General features: G+C 42.8%; 1 protein-coding gene across 1 annotated transcript in view; it reads left to right on the top strand.

Moving 5' to 3' along the window:
- The window catches only part of LOC146197912 (corticotropin-releasing factor receptor 1-like), a 210,036-nt gene that overhangs the window by 125,855 nt on the left and 62,667 nt on the right, over positions 1 to 21,514 (top strand). Inside the window, exons 4-5 of the mRNA XM_084592542.1 lie at positions 3,011 to 3,096; positions 6,387 to 6,493. Of these exons, the coding sequence (XP_084448668.1) occupies positions 3,011 to 3,096; positions 6,387 to 6,493 (193 nt within the window). The remainder of the gene's footprint in view (positions 1 to 3,010; positions 3,097 to 6,386; positions 6,494 to 21,514) is intronic.

Genomic DNA, 21,514 nt, shown 5'->3' with positions numbered 1-21,514 from the left:
CAAAAATTGAGGGATAATGTCAGTTGACAAGCCAATAAGAGGGCTTGTTTATAATTAGCTCACGTGGCTTAATTTCACTCACTATGATCACCACACCAAAGGTATGTTCAGAATCTGGCGACAATTCATAATTTATAAAATTTGTGTGCTATTTACCGTCCATAGAAAGGGCTGACACAAGGCCAGCGCTTAATTATCAGTCAGCTGAGTGCTCGACCACCTCAGCCTCGAGTACTTAATGATTTCATGAAAGCGAGCGGCCGATAAATTCACTGCTTGCTTGCAGTTTTTTACCCTAAACGCCGACCCTCGCGATAGCACGCTAAGGTCGGAGCTCTGCTGAAGAGAAGAGGGAAAGCACGGTTCTCTTCCCCTAGGCTTTCCCGCATCGGTACCAGCGGGAGCCAAGGATTAAGAGAAGCCTCGCGTGTTTGTTGCGCTTATCGGAAGGAGAGAGTGTCCATTAGCTGATTTAAATGGGATGAAAGAGTTGAGTTAAGTAAGCCACACACTAAGTTACTGCAGTGCTGCAGCTTTATATGGCGGGAAGATCAGTGAAGCGCTAAATCTGCGCAAAGAAAATTGTTCTTAAGTTACTTTCTTGGAAACGCAGTTTGTGAAAGGTTTTAATCACTGGATTAACCTGAGTAAAATAAAACTTTGCTTTTCGCTTGCACGAGGTTGTAAAGCTGCACATTTAGCACAAGAAAAAAAAAAGCGCTTTCATTTTCATCGAAGACGTAAAGCTGTGAACCTTTGAATGCGACCTACGCGCGCGGGATTAACAAAGTAAACACGTTGAGCATGCAGCTTGGTAGACTGCCTGACTTGTAAAGCTGAGGAAAGAAAAAACACATTAAATTGCATCCGTAAAAAATTATAGGATTGCACTAAGCTTCGCTTAAAAGCTTAATGACGAAAACATTTACAGATTCTTCTCTTTTTCGTATTCTGTCTACTTCTCCTACTCTTCCTGTATATTACGTATTTGTGCGCTTGTTATAATTTCATTATTTGTTTTTGCTTCGTCGTCCGAACCTATTGCGACGTCTTTCTCGGGTAACTTACGTTGACGTCAGAACTTATTGCGAGATCTCGCCGACACATCTCGCGGAATCTCGCTGAATCTCACTGGTACATCTCGCAAACACATTTAATGGAACTCGCAGACATATCTCGCATTCACCATCAATCTAAAAAGGCTTTTCCGTTAAGAAAAAAAAAAAAAAAACCGAAACCTGTTCTCAACTAGTGAAACAAGCCATTACGTATTGTGAATGTGTCAAGGGCATCAATGAGTCGATATTTATTACTATTGAGGGATGATTTGCATTAATCCAGTCAAGCATTTACAAAAACAAAAGTCCCATGTTATCGGCAGCGCCAACCTATCGAAGCATCGCAGCCTCGAAAAATTACGTTGGTTCCTCTGGCAGGTGGCAGTTGGCGGGGAAGGGGACCGTGTGGGCGACTGTGCGATGCCACCAGATCACATGACCTCGCTGAGTTGAGGAGCTGCGAAATCGGGAAGCTCCCCCGAGATTGTAGGGAGGGGTGGGAATCGAACCCTCGTACTCTCGCACCTTGAGTCAGACATTTTAGCCTTAGGCCGGAGAGGTGCGTTCATACCGCTTGATGAATTCGAAGCTTTAATTCTTTATGCATCGCGCATCGAAAAGATATACCCGTCATTTTTTCAAATAGCTGTCAAAGGCCAATCGGTGAGTGACACTCCTTGTGATACATTATTATACTATGTAATAAATTTTGGTTTTTATGCACAGAACTTTCATTTGTTAGAGCTACACATTTTTTCACTCCACGAAATACGAAGAATTATTGGTTGCTCACAAAAGGGACGTCGAAATGAAGAAAGCGCTACAAAAGTTAAGGTACAATGATTTTTTTTAAGTTATGTTTTGACTGTAGACTAATTATACCGGATGAATTATTAAATGTGCAGTTCTAGTTTTAAAAATAATTTTTTTTTGAGTTCGACATATTTGTGAGTTATGTGACAATGCAGATGAATATATTGCGCACTCTTGGCGTCGAGTTTAACTGCATTGCATGTGGTTTTAGGTGAGCTAGAAAGAGAAATATTTGTAAAAAGTAAGCAACGTAGCATACATTGTTGCCAGCTCAATAATGGTAAGATGTATGTACGAATAATAAAAAATAGTTAGATTATTATCTCACAGTACGAAGTTCAAACAAAGAGGAAAGTTAGAAAAAAAAAAACCATCAGTTAGGCTCCTTCGACTGGAGGAAGAAAGATTAAACTGAGTTTAAGAAATCTAGTTTCTGAAATACATTTCATTGCTTAGTTCCAATAACGATGAGAAGGTTAATGGTAGTATAATTAATCATCCCGAAATTAGCCTCCCTCTGTTCGCCAAAAAGGGAACTGAAAACTGAAGAAAGTCGTTCGAAGCCAAGGAATAATTTAGGCGATTTGAACGCAAACTTTGCCGGTAGGGAGAAATCGATTGAAAGCCAAGAAACACACACACACAAAAAAGCGCTCCAATAAACTCAGACAAAGGGGGCGCGGTGATCAATCCACCAGAGATGTATTTAAACGAAGGAGAGGTTAGTCATTATGAAAACTCATTTTAGAGAACCACTTACGCACCTATGAACAAAGAGAGCCGACATAAAGGTGCAAAAAAAAAAACAACTATTAAATTACTTTTTTGTCATCGACGAATGCTGCACATGGAGCCGTTCGTGAAAAGTTAATGCACGGGGTTCTTCATTTTCTGAGTAAAGAATGAAAAGCCGGAGTTCTATACCCGAGGTTGATTTTCCAACCTACAGCTGTCAAGGAGGGCGACCATGTTTTCCATATTTTACAGAGTAGTGTAATTATAATGCTCACAAAAAAATTAACGCAAAAAGCAACTAGCCGCTAATCAGTGTAAATATTTAAGGTTGTCATTGCGAACGTCTCTCTTTTCGAACCTTTACTGGTACCTCACGAGCCCGGCGCTGCGTGTTCTCTTTCCAGAAGCGCACCGAGAATGCGGAAGCAATGGAAGCTGGCTTCACGGTAACTGGACCAACTACACCGAGTGCTTGGAGCTACTGCCGCAGGTCAGTCTCAAAAACTGGGCCCTGCTTTCACCCCGTTGTATCTTCTTTTCACTGTGTGCATCGTCGCAAAGTTTGATGCCCACTTTCTGTATATAAAGTGCCGTGCTTTAATGTCATGAGTTTATTTTTTTTTCAGGCTTTTTAGAAGTTTCTGTTTAGTAAGTGTCTCTACCTAATTTCATACGTTATGCTTTTTAACGTAATTAAACATGGAGCGGTCCACTCTTAGCAGCTCTTACAGCGCAGACATCCCTGATATCCCAAGTTCACTATAAATGACATAGCTCCCCAAAGTGGCAGCCACGGCATTAACCGTCGTTTTCTAGCCCACAGTCACAAACGAGCTGTGAAACTCAAAAGAAGAGCACACGAGCACGTAGAGCCAATAAAGGGAAGAGTGCGAGATGGGTGGCGACGCTAATCGGCTCGTTATTGCATTCCGGGCTTTTAATCTCACTTTCCACTCAGCTATCCGCGGCGCCCAGCGTTAACTTTACGCTTTAATCGCTTTACGCCATCTCTTTTCATTACTGGCTCGCATGTTTGGGAAATATAAATATTTTTATTCATGTAGCTGCTGTGCGACAGAACTAACTCTGCCTCTCCTGGGCTTGTTTTGAAAAAAAAAGAAGAAGAAAAACAAGGTAGAAAACACAAAAAGATGCACGATCTTAATTTGGCTAGTGACCTGTGCATAATGAGCAAGGAAAACGCTTCCTTCAGTTCTCGTCGGCTTATTAGCGCTTTTACTTATGTTTGTGTGTGTGTGTGTGTGTGTGTGTGTGTGTGTGTGTGTGTGTGTGTGTGTGTGTGTGTGTGTGTGTGTGTGTGTGTGTGTGTGTGTGTGTGTGTGTGTGTGTGTGTGTGTGTGTGTGTGTGTGTGTGTGTGTGTGTGTGTGTGTGTGTGTGTGCGTTTTTTTTTTTTTTGCCAGAGGTTCCGCCTTCTACGTGACAGATATGTTCGAAAAGTATTCTGATATCACACATGTTTGCCCTGTAACACTTCAGCCTTCAAATTTCTTACTTCTTAACTCGATAGAATTAAAAGCCCAATCTCCAGAAAATACGGCGTTGTGAGCTCAACATCACGCACATGGTTCTGGCAGGTGGCACTTGGCAGGTGGCATCGGCGAGCACTGATTCTTTGATGGGTTTTGTGTTGTAACGATATTACATGTTGTCACAAAGTTTCGAGGAGCTGCCAATTCGGGTTGTTCATTTGAACTGGGAGGGTAGTATAGGAATTACCCATTTCGGGCTTTTGGGTTCCCAGTCAAGCACGCTACGTCTAGGCCATGCAGGCACGTTGGTACGGTTTGGTTAGAGCGGGTCTTTATATCTGTTGGGTGGCCGCTTACTACCGGTAACTGAATAGCGTAGTAGCTAAGGACTGATGGTAATCAGAATGTGTGAGATATTTGACGCTCAAAATAAAGAATTTGTAATTATTCGATCAGACAACTGAGTGCGCGTGAACGGGGAACCCTAAGAGGAGCCGCGGACGGGATTCATTACCGCTATTCGACATACCCTTAAAGGTGGAACTAGAGGGTCCTTCAACTTTTTTTTGCTTTCTGGAGGGTATGGCTCTCAAAACTAACAGGCATGCCCCTGGCAGGTGGCAGTTGGCAGGTGACACGACCGGGCACTGATTGGTCAGCAGGTTTTGCGACGTTACGAAACCACGTGATATAGCAGGAGCTGCAATTTAAAGCTTCACCTTTGAGATGCGGTAGGTGAAATGGAATCGAACCTTCCATCTCCCTTGGGTGATGAGTTAAGCTACTCCGATGCCAAGTTACAGGCACATCCGTGCCACGTGTGAGACGGGGACGGTGCCACTCCGCCACGACGCTTTTTTTTTTCTTTATCGTCTGAATTTGACACACAATGTTTTACAAAAGCAACCCTAATCACAACATGAAAAGCACATGAATATGTATATAGGGACATCATGATCAGCCAGTGTTAGTCCGCCACGACGCTTAGCAGTTGTAGCTGAGTAAAGGCGTGTCTAGTGAATGCACAGTTGTCTTAAAAAACGCTGTTGGTGGTTAACAACACATGGCAGAGTTGAACCAGGGCAGGAGCGAATCCCCATGCACAAACGTTAGCATCAACAAAAGCAGCAACAGGCCCCAAAGAACCAAACTCGGGCACAAATGCCTTTGCATTATCGCACGCAAGCAGACTTAAGTGCCCCGAATAACCTTTTAGCTTGACTCTATCCCACTGAGATGTTGCTGGCTGGCCGGATATCTGCGTGTTTTACTGAGGCCGAACACGAACATAGAGTAACATCGAGTAGATAAGGACCGCTTTCTTTTGCGTGTTATATGTCGATTTCTTGATCGAATATTGAGCAGTATGTGTATCAAAACGAGCTGAAAAGATGACATTTAGACATTTTGTGTGTACATTTCAGAACCATTTGGCAGTCGGTAGTGATATCGTATAGATTTCTTCAGACAAGGGCGAAAAACTGATTCGCCGAAAGAAGTGAAACGAGCGCATGTAGTCTGCTTTGCATTAGTTTTACCCGCGGTACTCTCTCACGTGAAAAGTTCTCTGTTTGCTTGTATGGAATTAAAAACTACTGTTTTTTTGACTACCCTCACGGAACCTTTAAAACTGCGACGGAGGATCGACGTGCTCGCGTTGGAAAGAAGTCGACTTGGCTTACCGGCGCTTTGGGGCATACAATTTCGTACGATTTCTCCTCTTTTGATTTGCGTATTGCTCCAAGCCGAAAGAAAGAAGGACAACCGACGGCGCGCACCTACGTCAATATCTATGGAAATGTGCGACCCGGAGCTTTGCACATCCTGAATGTGTGCGTGTATACACTTCTACTGTCGGCGAGAAGGCTCGGCTGCCATTAACAATCCTCGTCTTCCCGCACGCTGCTTGTCGGGTGTCTATTGTTGCATATGTATGGCTTCTTGCACGAAGTGCTCATTGTCTACAATGACAATAGACCTCATTGCCGACTTGTGTATTGAACAATCTCCACCAGCCCATGTGTGTAAAATGGTGTTATGAAAAGCAAATATTATTTCGATGTCAGCCCCGCTCTAATTGAACGCTTCTTCGTACGTGTCGGACAAAGAAATACATAACTGTCACCTACTGCAGCACAATCATGTTTTTTTTTTATTCTTCATGTAAAGCTCATGCTGGGCCAAAGAAAACGGGCTTTAGAGTCACTGATATCGATCAGTACTCCCTTTCTCTCTCTCTCTATCTATCTCCCCCCCCCTCCCCCCTTCTCCTTCCTTCTACCTTCACAGTCGGGACCCAGCAACATTCCTGCCATAGCGAGCTACATCCTTCTCGTCTTCTCCTTGATATCTTTGGTCGCCCTGTGCGTGACGCTCTTCATCTTCACGTACTTCAAGTAAGTTGTTTTCCCCCATACCTTCTTTCTTGACTGCAGCAAGGCGAAACGAGAGGGGCGTCAAGAGGAATTCGGTAAACGGCTTTCCGACCATGTTTATTGTCAAACCACGTTACGCAACCAGCGCGGCCAATATTGATTTTTGTGCTGCAAAATAGGAAGGAGGAAGTAATGACGTGGCAGCATTGTTTATGCGGAAGCGCCTTTCTAAAAACGGCAGTTTGGTTGGCAAATCGTGATTTCTCCTGTCAAGCTTGCGAAGGTCGCGTGGTGTAAAGTATGTTTTCAAACGTCACAATGAGGGGCAGGAGCACAGCACATCATTCAGTTCTGGCGCACCGAAAGTTGCTTCCATCAGCAGAAGTTACCAGAACTTTGTAAAACAATTTGGATGACTTGTCAAATTTGGTGGTGTTATAAGGTGCAGAATTGTGCCACATGTGACGCCATCAACAGAGGTTCAAGCACAAGATCGCAAGCAGTGATTAAGTTGTGCGGATATGACGAGAGGTGTCGAATATTGAGAAACCATCGCAAGAACTGACAGAGAGATGTCAGCGCCATGGGGAAACCATGGGGAGGAGACGAAAAACAAATGATACCTTAATTAACAATACATACACCTCAGTGGGTGCGGATCATTGAGGGTTTTATAACATTCACGCAAGAAAATTGCACCACACACTCAATGTCGTTTCCTTTCCATTCGTGTAAACTGTATCATTACACATATTATGAAACATCGTCGACAACGTTTTAAAATACCACATGACTGTATATGAGACATATGTGCGGCAATAAAAAAACTTTTCCCCGCGGAATAGTCTAAGTACCTTAGAATAAAGTTTTTCTGGCTGCATGAGCGCCATGACATAATCCTGTGAACCGAAAACGCTGTTTCTTTAAATGGCCGCGGTACCGCCACTATTTGTAAACACCAAAATTCTGACCAATCAAAACCGCTGTTTTTTTTTTTTTATACCTGGGACCTATGAGAAGTTTCTAAACTGGTAATATTAGAGAGCTCTGGAAAGAAATCTTTTTAGACCTAGGCACAAACCCTTGGATGTAGGAACAAATTTCTCTAAATCTAGAGACAAATTCTTTAAACCTTGGGACAAACAAGTAAAACTAGGGACAGTTGTAACTAGGTAGCCATGACGCCATGGCTAATGCATGCCAGAGTACACTGATGGCTTCAGGATATATAAGATGGTATTAGAAAAGTTCTAAATAAACAACAGAAACAACGTATATCATGTATGATGCATTTCATGGAAAGTGACGCTCCAATCATAGGACCCATATATCTAATATCAAACAGAATTGCAAGGATTTCGCCTTACCGCACGTAAGGGTGCAACACCCCAGAGATTGATGTGTTTACCAGAAAGTGGGACTTATACAAAACGGCAGAAATGAGCGAATGGAGTTTTCTAACGTCCTTTCTCAAACGACAGCATGTTGTGTTAAATAGAGCTGCTCTTACCACCATCACTATGCCAAGTTTGTTGTCGCAAGAAATGGCTTTTCTATACAGCAGAAGCGGCGACATTGTGACAAGTTCAGTGCGAAATCATCGCTTCCAACGATAGAAAATTTCTCCCACGGTCTCGACTAACAACATCACAGTAGAACGGGCTACTGATGAGTTCACATTTCCAGCGATCTTAGTTTTAGGCGTGGCTTTATGCTTATGATGATGAAACGCTCATACTGGAGTTAACTTCGTTATGCTTTTGCAGTTTGGTTTGTCCCAGCACAGAAGCCGCCTACGTCTGCAGCCTCCAATTTGACTAATCTGCCAGTGCGGGGCTTCGAAAGTACGTGTGGAGACGGAATAAGAATGCAAATGGACTTAAATAATGAATGGTTCTTTTTCTCTGGTATAACTCACACAGTCTCAAGAAAAATGATGGGTGACAGTGCTTTCCGTCTTGTGTGGAAGACATGACATTTGTCTGAATCAAAATTATGAGTACAGATATATACGTGAGTAAATCAGATTTGTTTCTAGTTCTTCAAAGAAAAAATATATATATATATATATATATATATATATATATATATATATATATATATATATATAGTAGTATAGTATAAGTAGTGCCACTATCTGCAAGTAACATGTCGGCTCAGAAAATAAAGAAAAAATTTGTTCGTGACAGCTTTCATGATTTTTTTTTTGTTATTTCATTATTTTAACAAACGAAAAAGTTTCCTTAACACAAAAAAGCCTATTACACTCAGAAGAAAACCATTCCAGAAATGTATTTCTGGTCGAGAATATAAATGTATCCAACAAATGAACTTCAGTTGAAATTTTGTAAGACGGCATGCCATTTCGAAACTTGCTCAATTCCTTCATAAGTACGTGACTCTGTTTTCTTGCGAGACCTTGGTCGGTAATCATTTTAATATTTAAAAAAAAATCAGATTGTTGCAGTGGAGTGCCTGCCTTTCTTCCAATATTTATAGAACCAGGCAAAACCTTCCCACGATTGAAGAAAACTAACGGCGAAGTTGGCACGAGGATTAGTTGCTCAACGTGACATTGCAACAGTTGACTCTAAAGCAGCACATTTTAGAGCTGAGCAGATAATCACGCCCGGAATGAATGCTTTTATCTTCGCCAACAGTGATTATATTTAGAACAACGCGTTTCAGCGTTTCGTTTATGGATCAGATACTTGTTTGGTAATATCCGAATCATTCTAGTTTCGTACATTTACATACCTTGCATGGATATTAAAAATTTCCATATATCCGGTTGTCATATTGGGGAGAGGGGTAGAGGTGTCTGTCATTTTTCATTCAAGCAGCATTGTATATAATAACGAATCGCTGAAAGCGCCTTGAACTGTCCTACCAGTTCTGTCTCCGCAGCTTTCCTAATTCGTTGCGGAAATATGCGCACGGTTCTCCGAGGCATAGCAGAAAGTAGGACGTGAAACGTAGCCTACGAGATAGAACTTGCTTGGGTCGAGCGGTGCCAACTCGGCGGCTGTGCTCTGGTGCGTACTCAGCGTGCATGTTCAGCTTTCCTGAATGGATGGCAGAAAGCATTTATTTGTTTTGGTGTGCTTTCCAATAGAATGAGCGCCGCAGAAAATTTCATTCGTGTCAATGTTAAGGGAGATACCTATAACACTGCCTTGCTTGTACTGGCCATAATAGAAAGAAAATGATGCGCAGGAAGAGAAAAAGGGTAACAGCTAATTGGCTGTTTTACTCATGAGGGAAAGAGCTGAAAGGGACTAAAGAAATTCGGGGAGCAAAATATTTACGAGGTCAAACTGAAGTTTGTTTTCATCGATAGACAACGGAGCTGCAATGATAACGAGACCACTGTCATCTACAAGGGAGCCTTTGCAAGCTAGGAAATAAAAGATAAATTACGCCAGTTGCCATAAGCGATTCACTTCGAAAGCGCATCGACACCGATTTCTTTTTTTCGGATCTTACTGGCGATGTCACGCTGCAGTGTATTGTAATGCGGTCACTCCTTGTCAATGTGATTCTCGCAAGCGTGAATCGAGAAGCGGAGACAGAAATGTGCTTGTGCGCGTGCGCTCGTGTTTGCGTGTATGTGTTTGTGTTGCGTGTGTGTTTGTGTTTGTGCGTGCATGCGTGTCGGGCGACAAGCAAGAAAGGCCCGCGTACCAAAAAAAAAAAAAAAAAAAAGAACGAGATAATTTCTACTCTGGAATAACTGGATGGATTTACCTCCAGTGTTCGTGACTCTCCACAATGATTTCTGACTTGGGCGTTCCTTTCATTTTGTATGACTTTGGGCTCTGGGTATGCAATTCTCGATGCGGATTCCGCATTTCAATAACGTTGGAATGTGGAAGCACACGTGAATTGTGCGCTGTTGGTTGTGCTTTAAAGAACCACCAGACCGTCGAAGTTCAACCAGAGCTCTACTACGGCGTCTTTTAGGGCTTACTCGCAGCTTAGAGATGCCTAGCGCTTCATACCATAGCATACTCAGGAGGATGGTAAAGAACCGATTTCTATTAGCATAAGACCTTGTGAACAGGTGTGCGTGTGTGTTAGATGCAAGTTTGTCATGGAGTACAGTATGCTAATGAGCGCAGGTCCACATTCAGAATCATCGTTAACAGCAGGAGGTGCATGTAGTGCTTGTAGGTAACATACAAATTGTTAAAGCACAAAACGCGAGCGCTAGGTCTGGCTTGTTTGTTGTCGTTAGTATCCTATAACAGGAACTGCAATGCTGCTTAGTAAGCAACCGAAGTTTCCGCTGAAACGCATCCCGGATTGTCCTATGAAACTGTAGTGCTTAAAAGTGCACCATGCTCTTTTTTTTTTTTTTTTCGCAATTTTCATATCGAGAGTGTTAAGTTCCTTGTTCCGCAAAAAAATCTGGCATCAGATTTATATTTGTCGGAGCATACCATTTGTTAGCTTGGCTGACACTGATTGGTCGGCTGCTTGTGCGACGTAACATGAGCACATCAGAAGACCGAGTTGGCAGGAGCTAGCTTCCAACAGCTGCTAGGAACCTAAGCTAGACGGAACTGCCAACTCAGGTGGCTGCTTGTGTTGCGATCCCGAGTCAGACAATTCCGAGCCAGACAATCTGCCTGTTGGCCACGTAGTCACGCTCGCGTGGGTAGGTTGAAACGAAGCTTTATATCTACGTCGTTTTGTCTTTCACATAATGTGGTAGCTCACCTTCTTATGATAACAAATGTATGTTAGATAACAGAGGCAAAACTAAGAGATTAATGATGATCTGAATAGTAACTGAATGTACGCGAAGTCTGCAAAAGGAACAGCAGATGGGAGTCGATAACAACACTCTTGTGCGGTACATTTGAAAGCGGGGCATATTGGTTCCCAATTTCCCAATTTTTCAGTAGTGCCATATCAAAGAGGTTTTGATGAGACGCAAAATATTTTAATATACTATGGTTCAGAATTAGTTTGGAAGAGAGCCAATACGGCTAAAAAAAGGAACAGCGCAAAAACAGGACAAAATGAGGGACGAATAGCGCGCGGTTCCCATTTTAGCAACGTGTAATGAACCTGTGATAATGACCACAACAACACCCTCGAGAGCCAATACCACAGATAGCGCAGAAATAGGTTCAGGGCAATGCAAAAAACAGAAGTGCGGCTGACTGTTACCTCAAATGTATAACTTTAAGCGCAGTCTATACAAATATGTGCATATGACATCAAATACGGGAATAAAACGATAAATTTAATCAATACGTGATGACCTCTTATTAACCTCAGACCCAATAAACTGTTGTCTCCAGGAGCTTTTTTTTCTTCTTTAATATATAGTAAGCAAAGTGTAACACACAGGCCACGGAAGAGCGAATGAATATCAGGGCCCCTAAGGACCGCGACTAATTTTAATCGCTAGCTGGATTTTGCAGCCATTCTGTTGTACCACAGCGGACTTTATGTGTCGTTACTCTAACGCTGGCCTTGCGCGTAACAAATTGGAAATTGCGCCATTTAAAATAAGTGTTTCGAAAAATTGGTTAACCTCTCTACGGAGCCAAACAATAAACACCATTATAGCTGAATGCATGGCACAGTTTATTTCGGAGCCTTTCAACCCTAAAACAGCACGAATTACAAAAAAATTAATCATCCTCAAAATATCCTCATTAAATGCCCCAACGTCCACGGCCTTCACCGAAGAGAGGCTCTATAGCGGTACCGGCGGCCCTGAACAATATTTCATATGTAAACATAGGGACGTCACGGATGACCCTTAAGCTATCTTCTGAGAAAGAATTAATGTTCCGGAAGAATGGAGAAAAGCTTGCCCGTTCGGCAGGAGTTCACTCTCCATCATAATGATGTACACCAGGAATAAACCTCCATTTGAAGGCTGTTGCGAGGGTACTTACGATGATGGCAGCATTTTTTTTTTTTTAACAAATTAGGGCTTCATCGCTTTGGGGATAATCACAGCTGGAGGAGCCGGGAAGATATGTGCTTATAAAATATATTCGAGTGTTCGCAACTCAATCAGCTGAGACGGTAGGCTAAAAATGAGAGAAATTATTCCAAAATTGCTTTTAGAGAAATTATAATGAGCCGTAACTGAAAGAAGTAATATTGATAATCATATTACCAACAGCCTCTTTGGTCATCGGTGCTGCCAAGGTAAATATTTAAAGACCGAAGGTTAATTGCACGTGTGCCTCTTGATTATCCTTTCGTGCATGAGTTCTTATTCTAATTTAGACCCAGCTAGGTCACCTTTTATCATGTCAGCTTAAAACATGCTGTTCAGGGAAAATTCTGGCATTGGCACTAACGCCAGCTTTATCGTTGCCGACGCTGCATGCGAAGAATTACGAGAATGCCTCCGGGAAGGGGTTGTTGCAAGTGATAGTGCCAGGCGTTGGCGGTTGGTTTGTGGGGTGTGTCCCGTTACGAGACCGCAATACATGACTGAGCCAGCGGAATCTGCAAGCTTGAGCAGATTCTTTGAGACGAAATGGTGACATGGGAATCTGAACCCGAACCCTTGGATCCCGAGTAGGACACGCCGCCGCACATTTACGCGGCTTCATTAAAGTAGGGCTTTATAATTACGTCGACTGGTCGTTCGCTTCATGTGGTAGCAAATGGCAATTGATAATTAATATTTGTCAGAGAATAGAGGCACAAATTAAGAGAGTAGTAGTGGTTATGATGGTAGAAAAGCTCGTGTACGCGAAAAAAGCTCCTCCATTAAGGCTGTCGTGTAACACCCATAAAGTAAAAGATTACGTCTTCCCTGACCTATTTTTGTTTTGTGGTTGGTCAGTGATCTTTTATAGCGTAACTGTAGCGCAGAATAAAATGGAATAAAAGGAGAAATGAACATTAGGAGCGCCGATTGCAGCACATTTATCTATTAAAGGCGTGCACGACTTGTGCTAACAGTATAGTTGCTTCAGAAACGTGAGCTTCTTGATCTCTTCATCTTTTCCGTATCGAAATTGTGACGCTCTCATCAGCTTTCTGCGTGGCGTCATCTTTCATCTTTTCTCTCCCTAAATGGCATGCATCTGCTATTCTAGTTGGCGGCAGGGTTTGGAAAATACATATTTACCTCCATTTGTAGGTCCTGATTAACTCACCCAATCATGCGACTTAGTGAATTGGCCGTTTTCTGAGGAGGAGTGAAGAGGGCGCTGTTCCAGTATCAGCAAGAGCACAGAGGAAATCCAGCTACCGGTCGCGTGGCGGTGCGCACCAAAGAAGGAAGCGTGGGAATTGGGCATAACGTCGCGAATGAGCTCTCACCTTCATACACTTTGGCGGTCATAAATGTCTAGAAATATTTACTAACTACTTATCGTCTCATTGATGCTTCCTTAATTGTTAAGCACTTGGTTACTGTGATATTGACGTTAGATAAATTTACAATACCTTAAATGCGTTAAAATGGATAAAATGACTAATAAACAGCAAGGTACCTCATGTAAAATTATGGTCATAAAGTAATGCACAATTCTTCTCGGCGTAGTAGGGCATACCCTAGAGGAAAGAAATTTTGTAGGCTTGTTACCGCCCAACTCGTGCTTAATTTTAGATCTAATAATAATAATAATAATAATAATAATAATAATAATAATAATAATAATAATAATAATAATAATAATAATAATAATAATAATAATAATAATAATAATAATAATAATAATAATAATAATAATAATAATAACATTAATTGGTTCACAGGAAGGGAAAGGCGCAGTATCTGTCACACTTGCTATGTGGACACTGAACCGCGCCGTAAGGGAAGGGATGAAGGTGGGAGTGAAAGTGGAAAGAGAGAAAGAGGAGTTTTAGTAGAGGGCTACGGAGTAATTTCGACCACCTGGGGATCTTTAACATGCTCTGACATCGCACAGTACACGGACGCCACTTCGTTTCGCCTCCATCGAAACGCAGCCGCCGTGGTCGGGTTCGAACCCGGGAACTCCGGCACAGTAGTCGGGCGTCTTACCACTGCACCATCCCGGCGGGGCTTAATTTTAGCTCTCGTTGCTTCACATACAAAACGTGTGAAAAGTGTCGCCCGCTATTCAACACTAAATCATCGGGAGCAAACTCCTCCGAAAATTCGTCGATCACTCAGCGAAATTGGTTCACGCCAACCTTTTGCGATGGGAATAAAATAAAGAATCGACGTAAGGTGTTTCGATGGCTGGATATGTTTTAGGTGCAGTGCTTGCAACTTACAGGTAAAGTCGCATTGAGATAGACTCTAAATTATGACAAGCGATGAAAACGAATCGTTGATCAGCTCGCCTAAAATGACGGATGCATTGCTATGACAAAAAGCACGGAGTGCACAGGCCTGTCAAAAGAAATTTGGAAGATTTGAACAGAGAAATATACGTGCTCATTGGATTCTTGACATATGAGATAATGCAAACCAGGAACTACGTGTGTGTGATCACCTTTTGCAATGTTTATTTACACACAACTTTCTTGAAGTATTCATTTTTGATGAACTCTGGCTGTTTAATTTTGATCCTGAGAGAAAAAAGCAATCGACAGCAAGGAGAGGTTCGGGATAATAGAATCGACAAAAGACGCGACGTGCGAAATCACGCAACGAACTAATGACAACATCATTTGGGGATTACAGGGGGGTTATCTTCGTAGACTTTCTCAAACGTGGAACGAAAGTCGTCTTATATTAATATTGTTCTTCTTTTGACCAGCTGCAGCGTACCTTAGAAACAATGACACCAAAGTTACACGCAAGGGACACAACTCAGGACCATGTGCTGCAGACATGATAGTTCAGAAGGTTAACAGACCGGGATATGCAGTAGTGTGGCAACACAGACACAGCCTCGAACCTGGCGCTATCGGCTCCCATTTCTCTTAACGACTGAAGGCTCATATGCGTGGCAAGCAGTTACGGTATGACAACGAGTAGATTGCGTGTGTTGAAAAGGGGGTGTACGATGACCAATCTGAAGAGTTTGATGGACATCAGTGTCATGTAAAATGGATGTAGTTTAATTCAGTGACTTGAATGAAGTGAATAATATATTAGGTGGCATATACAAATGACGACAGCATTTGGCTGCTAATGTTCATTCGCTTATTGCTCATCATTGCCGAGCTGTGATGGAGAGTGCGGGATTTTTTGGCCGACCTTTCATTAAGCATAAGAGTATTCAAAGGCTTTTCCGCAGAGCGCACCATCCTGTGGTACAAACTGCCTGTTTGACGACGACGTGTTATAACTCGTTTTCGTCATACAGACACTTCAATCGCATTTCAAGCTTTCACCTGAGGAAAAGGATGGAATACATGCAGCTAGTGTGAAGGAAGGCAACGGGACAACGTGAACATCAAGTAATAAATTACACGCCGCCTGCTAGAGGGGCATTTTGAGTACTTGTTTGCGCGCACTACTAACTGTTTAGGGTAAACGGGCTTCTTTAAGTAAACGTAAAAAAAAGTCCAACAATATTAAAAGATAGGCTACACACAAGCACACAGCTACACACGAGCACAAAACCAAGCAAACACTTGTATTCGTCCAAAGAAAAGCCGCAACATTGAAACCCACCGCACATTATCAGTTTACAACGCACCTATTTAAAGATATATTTTTCTCCGGTATACGCAGTAAGTTTTGGCGGCCGAAGTCCTTGAAGCTGTGCCCATGTGCTCGAGTTTTTCTGCGTCGAAACACGATTGCAGAATGTGAAAGCAAACGTCAGAACTAAATAAATACTAAAAGAAGGTAGTACCACCTCCAGCAGCAGCACCACACCTACAACTATAAATCTTCACGAGATACAACCGAATTACAAGTTCCAGGAGAGCCTTGAATGTTTTTTCCGAACAAAGGAGTGATTTATTGCTACTGGCTGCGCAGCTTACCTCGGCTCGTGCCGGCTTATTTGAGTAAGCAGCTTTGCGTATTTCTCCATTTTGGGTAAGAGCTTTATTTAACACCACTGATCATCATATTAAAAAGGAATATAGATACAAAAAACAGGAATGTCTAGGCCTGAGGTTCGCAGAGACGTTTGTGTTTAAAATTCTTCCATTAGTTTCACTGCATTCCTCTGAAGCGGATGCATGCAGGCCTCCTTTCGCTGGCCCCAATCTGCTGCATGAGGGAGGAGAGAGAACTTGAGTGCGGTCTTCTACTTTCGTCGCTTCTCCGTTCCACGTACGGGGGCCAGAAAAGAAGAGAACAAATTTCTCAAAACGTGGCAGCGTCGCGTGTCCTCGACATTCTAGGGGATGCCTGTGACAGCTTTTGGGACCCTTTGTTACGTTTCCGCGCCCACTAGCGTCGTAGAAGCGGCTGTAATCGGTATTCCTTGGTGTCTAGCAGCACGGAATGTTCTCATTTTGCCGCCCTCGTCCATACCGCGCGCGGTCTTTTGCATTTACCTCTCGCTTCGCATTTGCTTTACGCACCCTTTGAGCCAACACAAGAAGAGATTGGTCGCATATAATCTTGCTGAAGAAATTTTCGTCTTTTTATTTTGCGTCTTTTTACCATAATCATTATACCGCTTGTAATAAACATATTGGTTTCTTTAAATAGGACCTCTAATCTCTATTTATTTCTATGCAGATAGAACAGGTCAAAGTATACAAGAGAAATTTGGCTAAAAACGATAGATGCTGGTCTAAGGCAAAAAGTTCTTCGGAAGCTAGCCCAATATGAAATCGAGCGGAAAAACAGTTATAGTAAACATGTATGTAGCTGTAATGTTTTGCTTCGCTGCCAGCCCCACTTTAGAAGCCACTCTTAAGCAAAACTCTTGCTGTGCCTTATTTATGCTCGTTTCATCACAAGGGACATCTAAAATATTATTTCGTTGGGGTTCGAGTTTGCAGCACTAGTATCACATAAAAAAGTCGAGTATCGATACTATAAATGTATGGTCAGTAAAATATTTTGTTTTTCTTCTTATTAAAAGACTTCCCAAAATGAAGGAGACTGCCGCTTGTTATGCAGGGAGAATATGGGCAATGCACAGAAAAGCTACCGAAGGAGTATGTGCTATAACTCCTGAAGGCACGTTTTAGAGTAGTTGCCAATATTTTAAATTTAATTTGATACATTGTTGGCTATATTTACCTGATATTATGGTGGTGCATTTTGTAGATCTCTTTAGGCTCCTTTCTTTTTCTTGCCATTTAGCAGTAAGTCATTCGACTTTAGAGCCAGTAACTGAACTGAGCTAATCATGATGCAACAATTTCTCCGGCTCAGTCGCTTTGACCTCAAGCGACCTACAGCCGCTCCATAGCTGTGCTGGTTCGATTGTGTGACTAGCCACGTCACTTGCTGCCGCGGTTATTCTGTCAAAACTCTCTCAATACTGTTGTTCCGCGCCAGCGCGCGCTCTTTCTCGGCCTTCGTGCATACGCTCTCCCGCTGTCTGGTTTGGTTTGTCTGGTTTCTGGTGTTTAACGTCCGAAAGCGATTTAGGCTATGAGAGACGCCGTAGTAGATTACTACTGAAATTTCGACCACACGGGGTTCGTTAACGTCCACTGACATCGCACAGCACACGGACGCCTTGCTTTTCGCCTTCATCGAAAAGCGGCCACCGAGGCCGGGATTCGACCAGCATCCTTGGGAACAGTAGTCGAGCGCCTTAACCACTGCACCATCCCGGCGGGGCGAACATCTCCCGCTGTCAGACTGCGTGACTCGTTGCGCGCTTGGCCGCGGTTTAAAGATGAGCGCATCTCTCGCCTAGGCAGTGCGCTCTGCGCCACGGATTGGAGCGAAGCTGGGACATCTCGAAATGTTGGTCAGAGGAACTTTCAACGCCGTCAGCAAGCGACACGCTTTTGCGTTGTTACTGGGTTTAGAAGAATTAAACCTTCGGTATTTTTTTCAATTACCTGCCAGCCCTGATGTCACAATTGTTGCCGACAAATGTTAATGGATCAAGTGGAACACTCGCATGAAGATGCCTCTGAGATACTGCTGTCTATAAGGAGCATTAAATAGCGGACACGCGTTAATTCAAAGTTCCCGATTTCTTTGAAGCTTTCAGACGTGAATTATGGTTGATGTTTCAAGAATGAGATCTTTCATGAATATATCTGCTCCTGATGCACTGGCACTTTCTCTGTACGTTTTGTAACCTTGCATGGCTTATTGGAAGAATTCACGTAACAACAGAGACTTCTGTTAAAACCGAATCATTTCATTAACCTCTCACGCTAGAATCATCGTAAAATAAGATTAACCATGGTTATCTGCATGGAATAGCTCGTTCTAATCTCGCTAAAAGCACGTGCATCTATCCAACAGGTGCTGACATCTCAATGCAGAAAACTCTTCGATAATAAAAGGTGTTGGTGACTTCTGGAATGCAATGCACATACTTATATCAACAACCAGCGATGCGATAGCCATGACGCGAATAAATAAGTATGAGTTCATGATATGAGTTATGTTTTAATAAATATATCTGCCTCTGATTCGCTGGGATTTCCTCTGTAGGTTTCGTAACCTTGCATGGCTTATTGCAAGAATTCACGTAACAGCAGACACTTCTGGTAAAAACGGAGTAATCTCATTTAGCTTTTCCTTATGATACTGGGAAGAGATTCTAGTTTCATGTCGGCCCTGCCGTTTCCCGCTCATCGTTACTTAACTTCGCGAATCAAGTTTACGTCGTCCTGAAACTTCCAGATATTGTCTGTTGCATGGAATAGCAAAATAAAAGAGATGAACAAAGAAGCGAGAACAGAAAAGAAACGCTTGAAAAAAATTAGCTGTTTTACAAAACATAATAGGGCTCTTTGGCGTGGGCTGGCTCATGTGTCATTATTTGTTAATAACTGGGATAGAAGAACACGTTGTTACAAGACATGAACTGCTTGAGTGCAAGCAATAAGACGGCTGTCCTCTGCCTGTGTTTCCCTTGTACGTGTTGTTCCGTAACAACACATGTTTTTAGCCCAGTTGCTCTCAACTCAAAATACACAAAAAAGGCAGACCTTCCCAATTTCTTCTCATGATATATGGTCCAGATGTTCCTCGGAGTACACGCAAGACACGAAAGGCAAGCGTGGGTGCAGTGATCAAGTTGCTCCGACGGTGCTTTCAATCCGACACGCAGTCGTCGTTTAGGAGGCGGCTCCTTCGCGCCGAACATTTGCCGCGGGGTATTTTTCGCTGCTGGACAGGGGCGGTCATCTCGCTCGCTAAAAGAGGAAACGAATCATCTACTTCGTGCCACTCTTTTTTTGCGTAATTCGAGCAGAAATGGGAATCGCATGAAGGCGGCGCGCCGTGCAGCGTGTTCTAAAAAAGGTCAATTGCTTTTTACGCAGGAGTTATTGAGCTGCTTTGGCGAGAAAGAGTGCCGCCTTCATCACTGGCGCGATTTGTCTCGACGAGTAGGGCGGCGGTTAGTAGATATTGAGCTTCTTCTATTCTTTTTTTTTCTTGCTATAAGAGTTTTTCTTATTTTTACTCGTTGGCTGTAGCTCTTTGTAAGTCCGATCATGATAAGAGATACTGGATGCTAGGTTTATAAGATTATGGAAGGAAGTATCATTTTATGACTACGCTTATTTTTACAGTTTTGGATCACAAAATACCAAACGACTGTGGCTTGTGCACGACTATTGTTTCCATGATTTCACTACAGCATTTTGGATTACTACGCCGAAGTTATTTATTACTGTACGCTCGTTTACTTTATTATGACCTTGCGGGCAACATTTTTCACGCCACTCAGACAGCTTTTAAGTTAGAGTGTAATGCATTAAATATCGCGCCCATGATTGAATATTATTTGAATTTGGTTCGCATACTATGCCTGCAATTTCTTTTTTACTCGAGTCAACGAAACATCGGTGCTGAATTGCACGAACATTGCACGTGTCTCCCCAAACTGCTACAGAGGAGCAGTGCCATACTTCGAAAGGTAGAGCTAACGCAACGTTCTCGGAATCCGACTTCGCTGCTCTCTTCACGGCAAACGCTTCGCAAACCTGCTGTCTTCAACGTCCCGTACATTGCTGTGGCCTTTATGCTTTTGCTCCATGCATTAAACTCCCGAACCATGTCGAGGGGCGAACAGCAGCGCTAATTCTATACCTGGCCAGGTATAGAATACCTGGCTATACCTGGCCAGGTATTCTTTTTCACCTTAGGCACTTGCTGTGCCGATGGGCGGGAACGGGTGGCAGCGAAGGTGCGACTACACTCGAGGCGAAGTCTAAATGCAATCATAAATGAAATTGGAATAGCTTATTTACACGTATATTATCCCGGCCTGGTAGTCTGATGCATGCGGCGCATGTTTCTACATCCTGCACATTTTATGAAGGAGAGCTCTGGATAAGCATTGACATCATAATTTCGTCGGATATATCTTGTCAGGCGGGAGTTGTCAATAAAAGAAGAAAGTTGTTGGGTGAACGCTAATAAGATAGCACACGTAGTACTGCACAGTGATTCCAGCGTGGAAGGTTGCTGAGAGGTATCTTTGCGTAATCGTCCGTAGTGATGCCGACTAGCCGGTGCTGTGTAGAGGGCAGAGCTCGAAACAAAGCCACCTGGCCACTCCACTGCTTCTTATGTGTCAATGTTTTAGGCGTTGATATGCATGCTACCAATTATTTTTTTTTTGTGTGTGTGCGTGCTATTGTTTTGGTCCTACGTAATTTAGCACCGTGCGTGTAAGTCGTGTTTTATTTTTTCTCGAACATGCCGCATGAGATGGACTGCTTATGACGCCGCAGTGAGCCTATTATGCTCATACCTGTTTCCACGGCTACGAAAATAGTATGAAATCGAAACGCCAAAGGCACGGAGTGCTAAGTGTGCCCTAAAATGGCTTCATGCGAGAGAAGTTAGCCTCTAATTTTCTAACATGCCATGTCTTTCAGCCCGCGTTTAATTTTGAGCGTTAATAGGAAAATTACATTTTATAATACATGTATACTTCCTCTAGTTGCTCACATGATGTTGATTCAGTATTGCAAAAAGCTAACACTTTTAAACGAGGA

Source organism: Amblyomma maculatum, chromosome 2, assembly GCF_055883805.1.
Source record: "Amblyomma maculatum isolate TAMU_Amacu chromosome 2, ASM5588380v1, whole genome shotgun sequence".
Taxonomy (NCBI): Eukaryota; Metazoa; Arthropoda; class Arachnida; order Ixodida; family Ixodidae; genus Amblyomma; species Amblyomma maculatum.
Note: the sequence above shows the minus strand (reverse complement) of the source record. Positions and strands in the feature narration are given on the sequence as shown.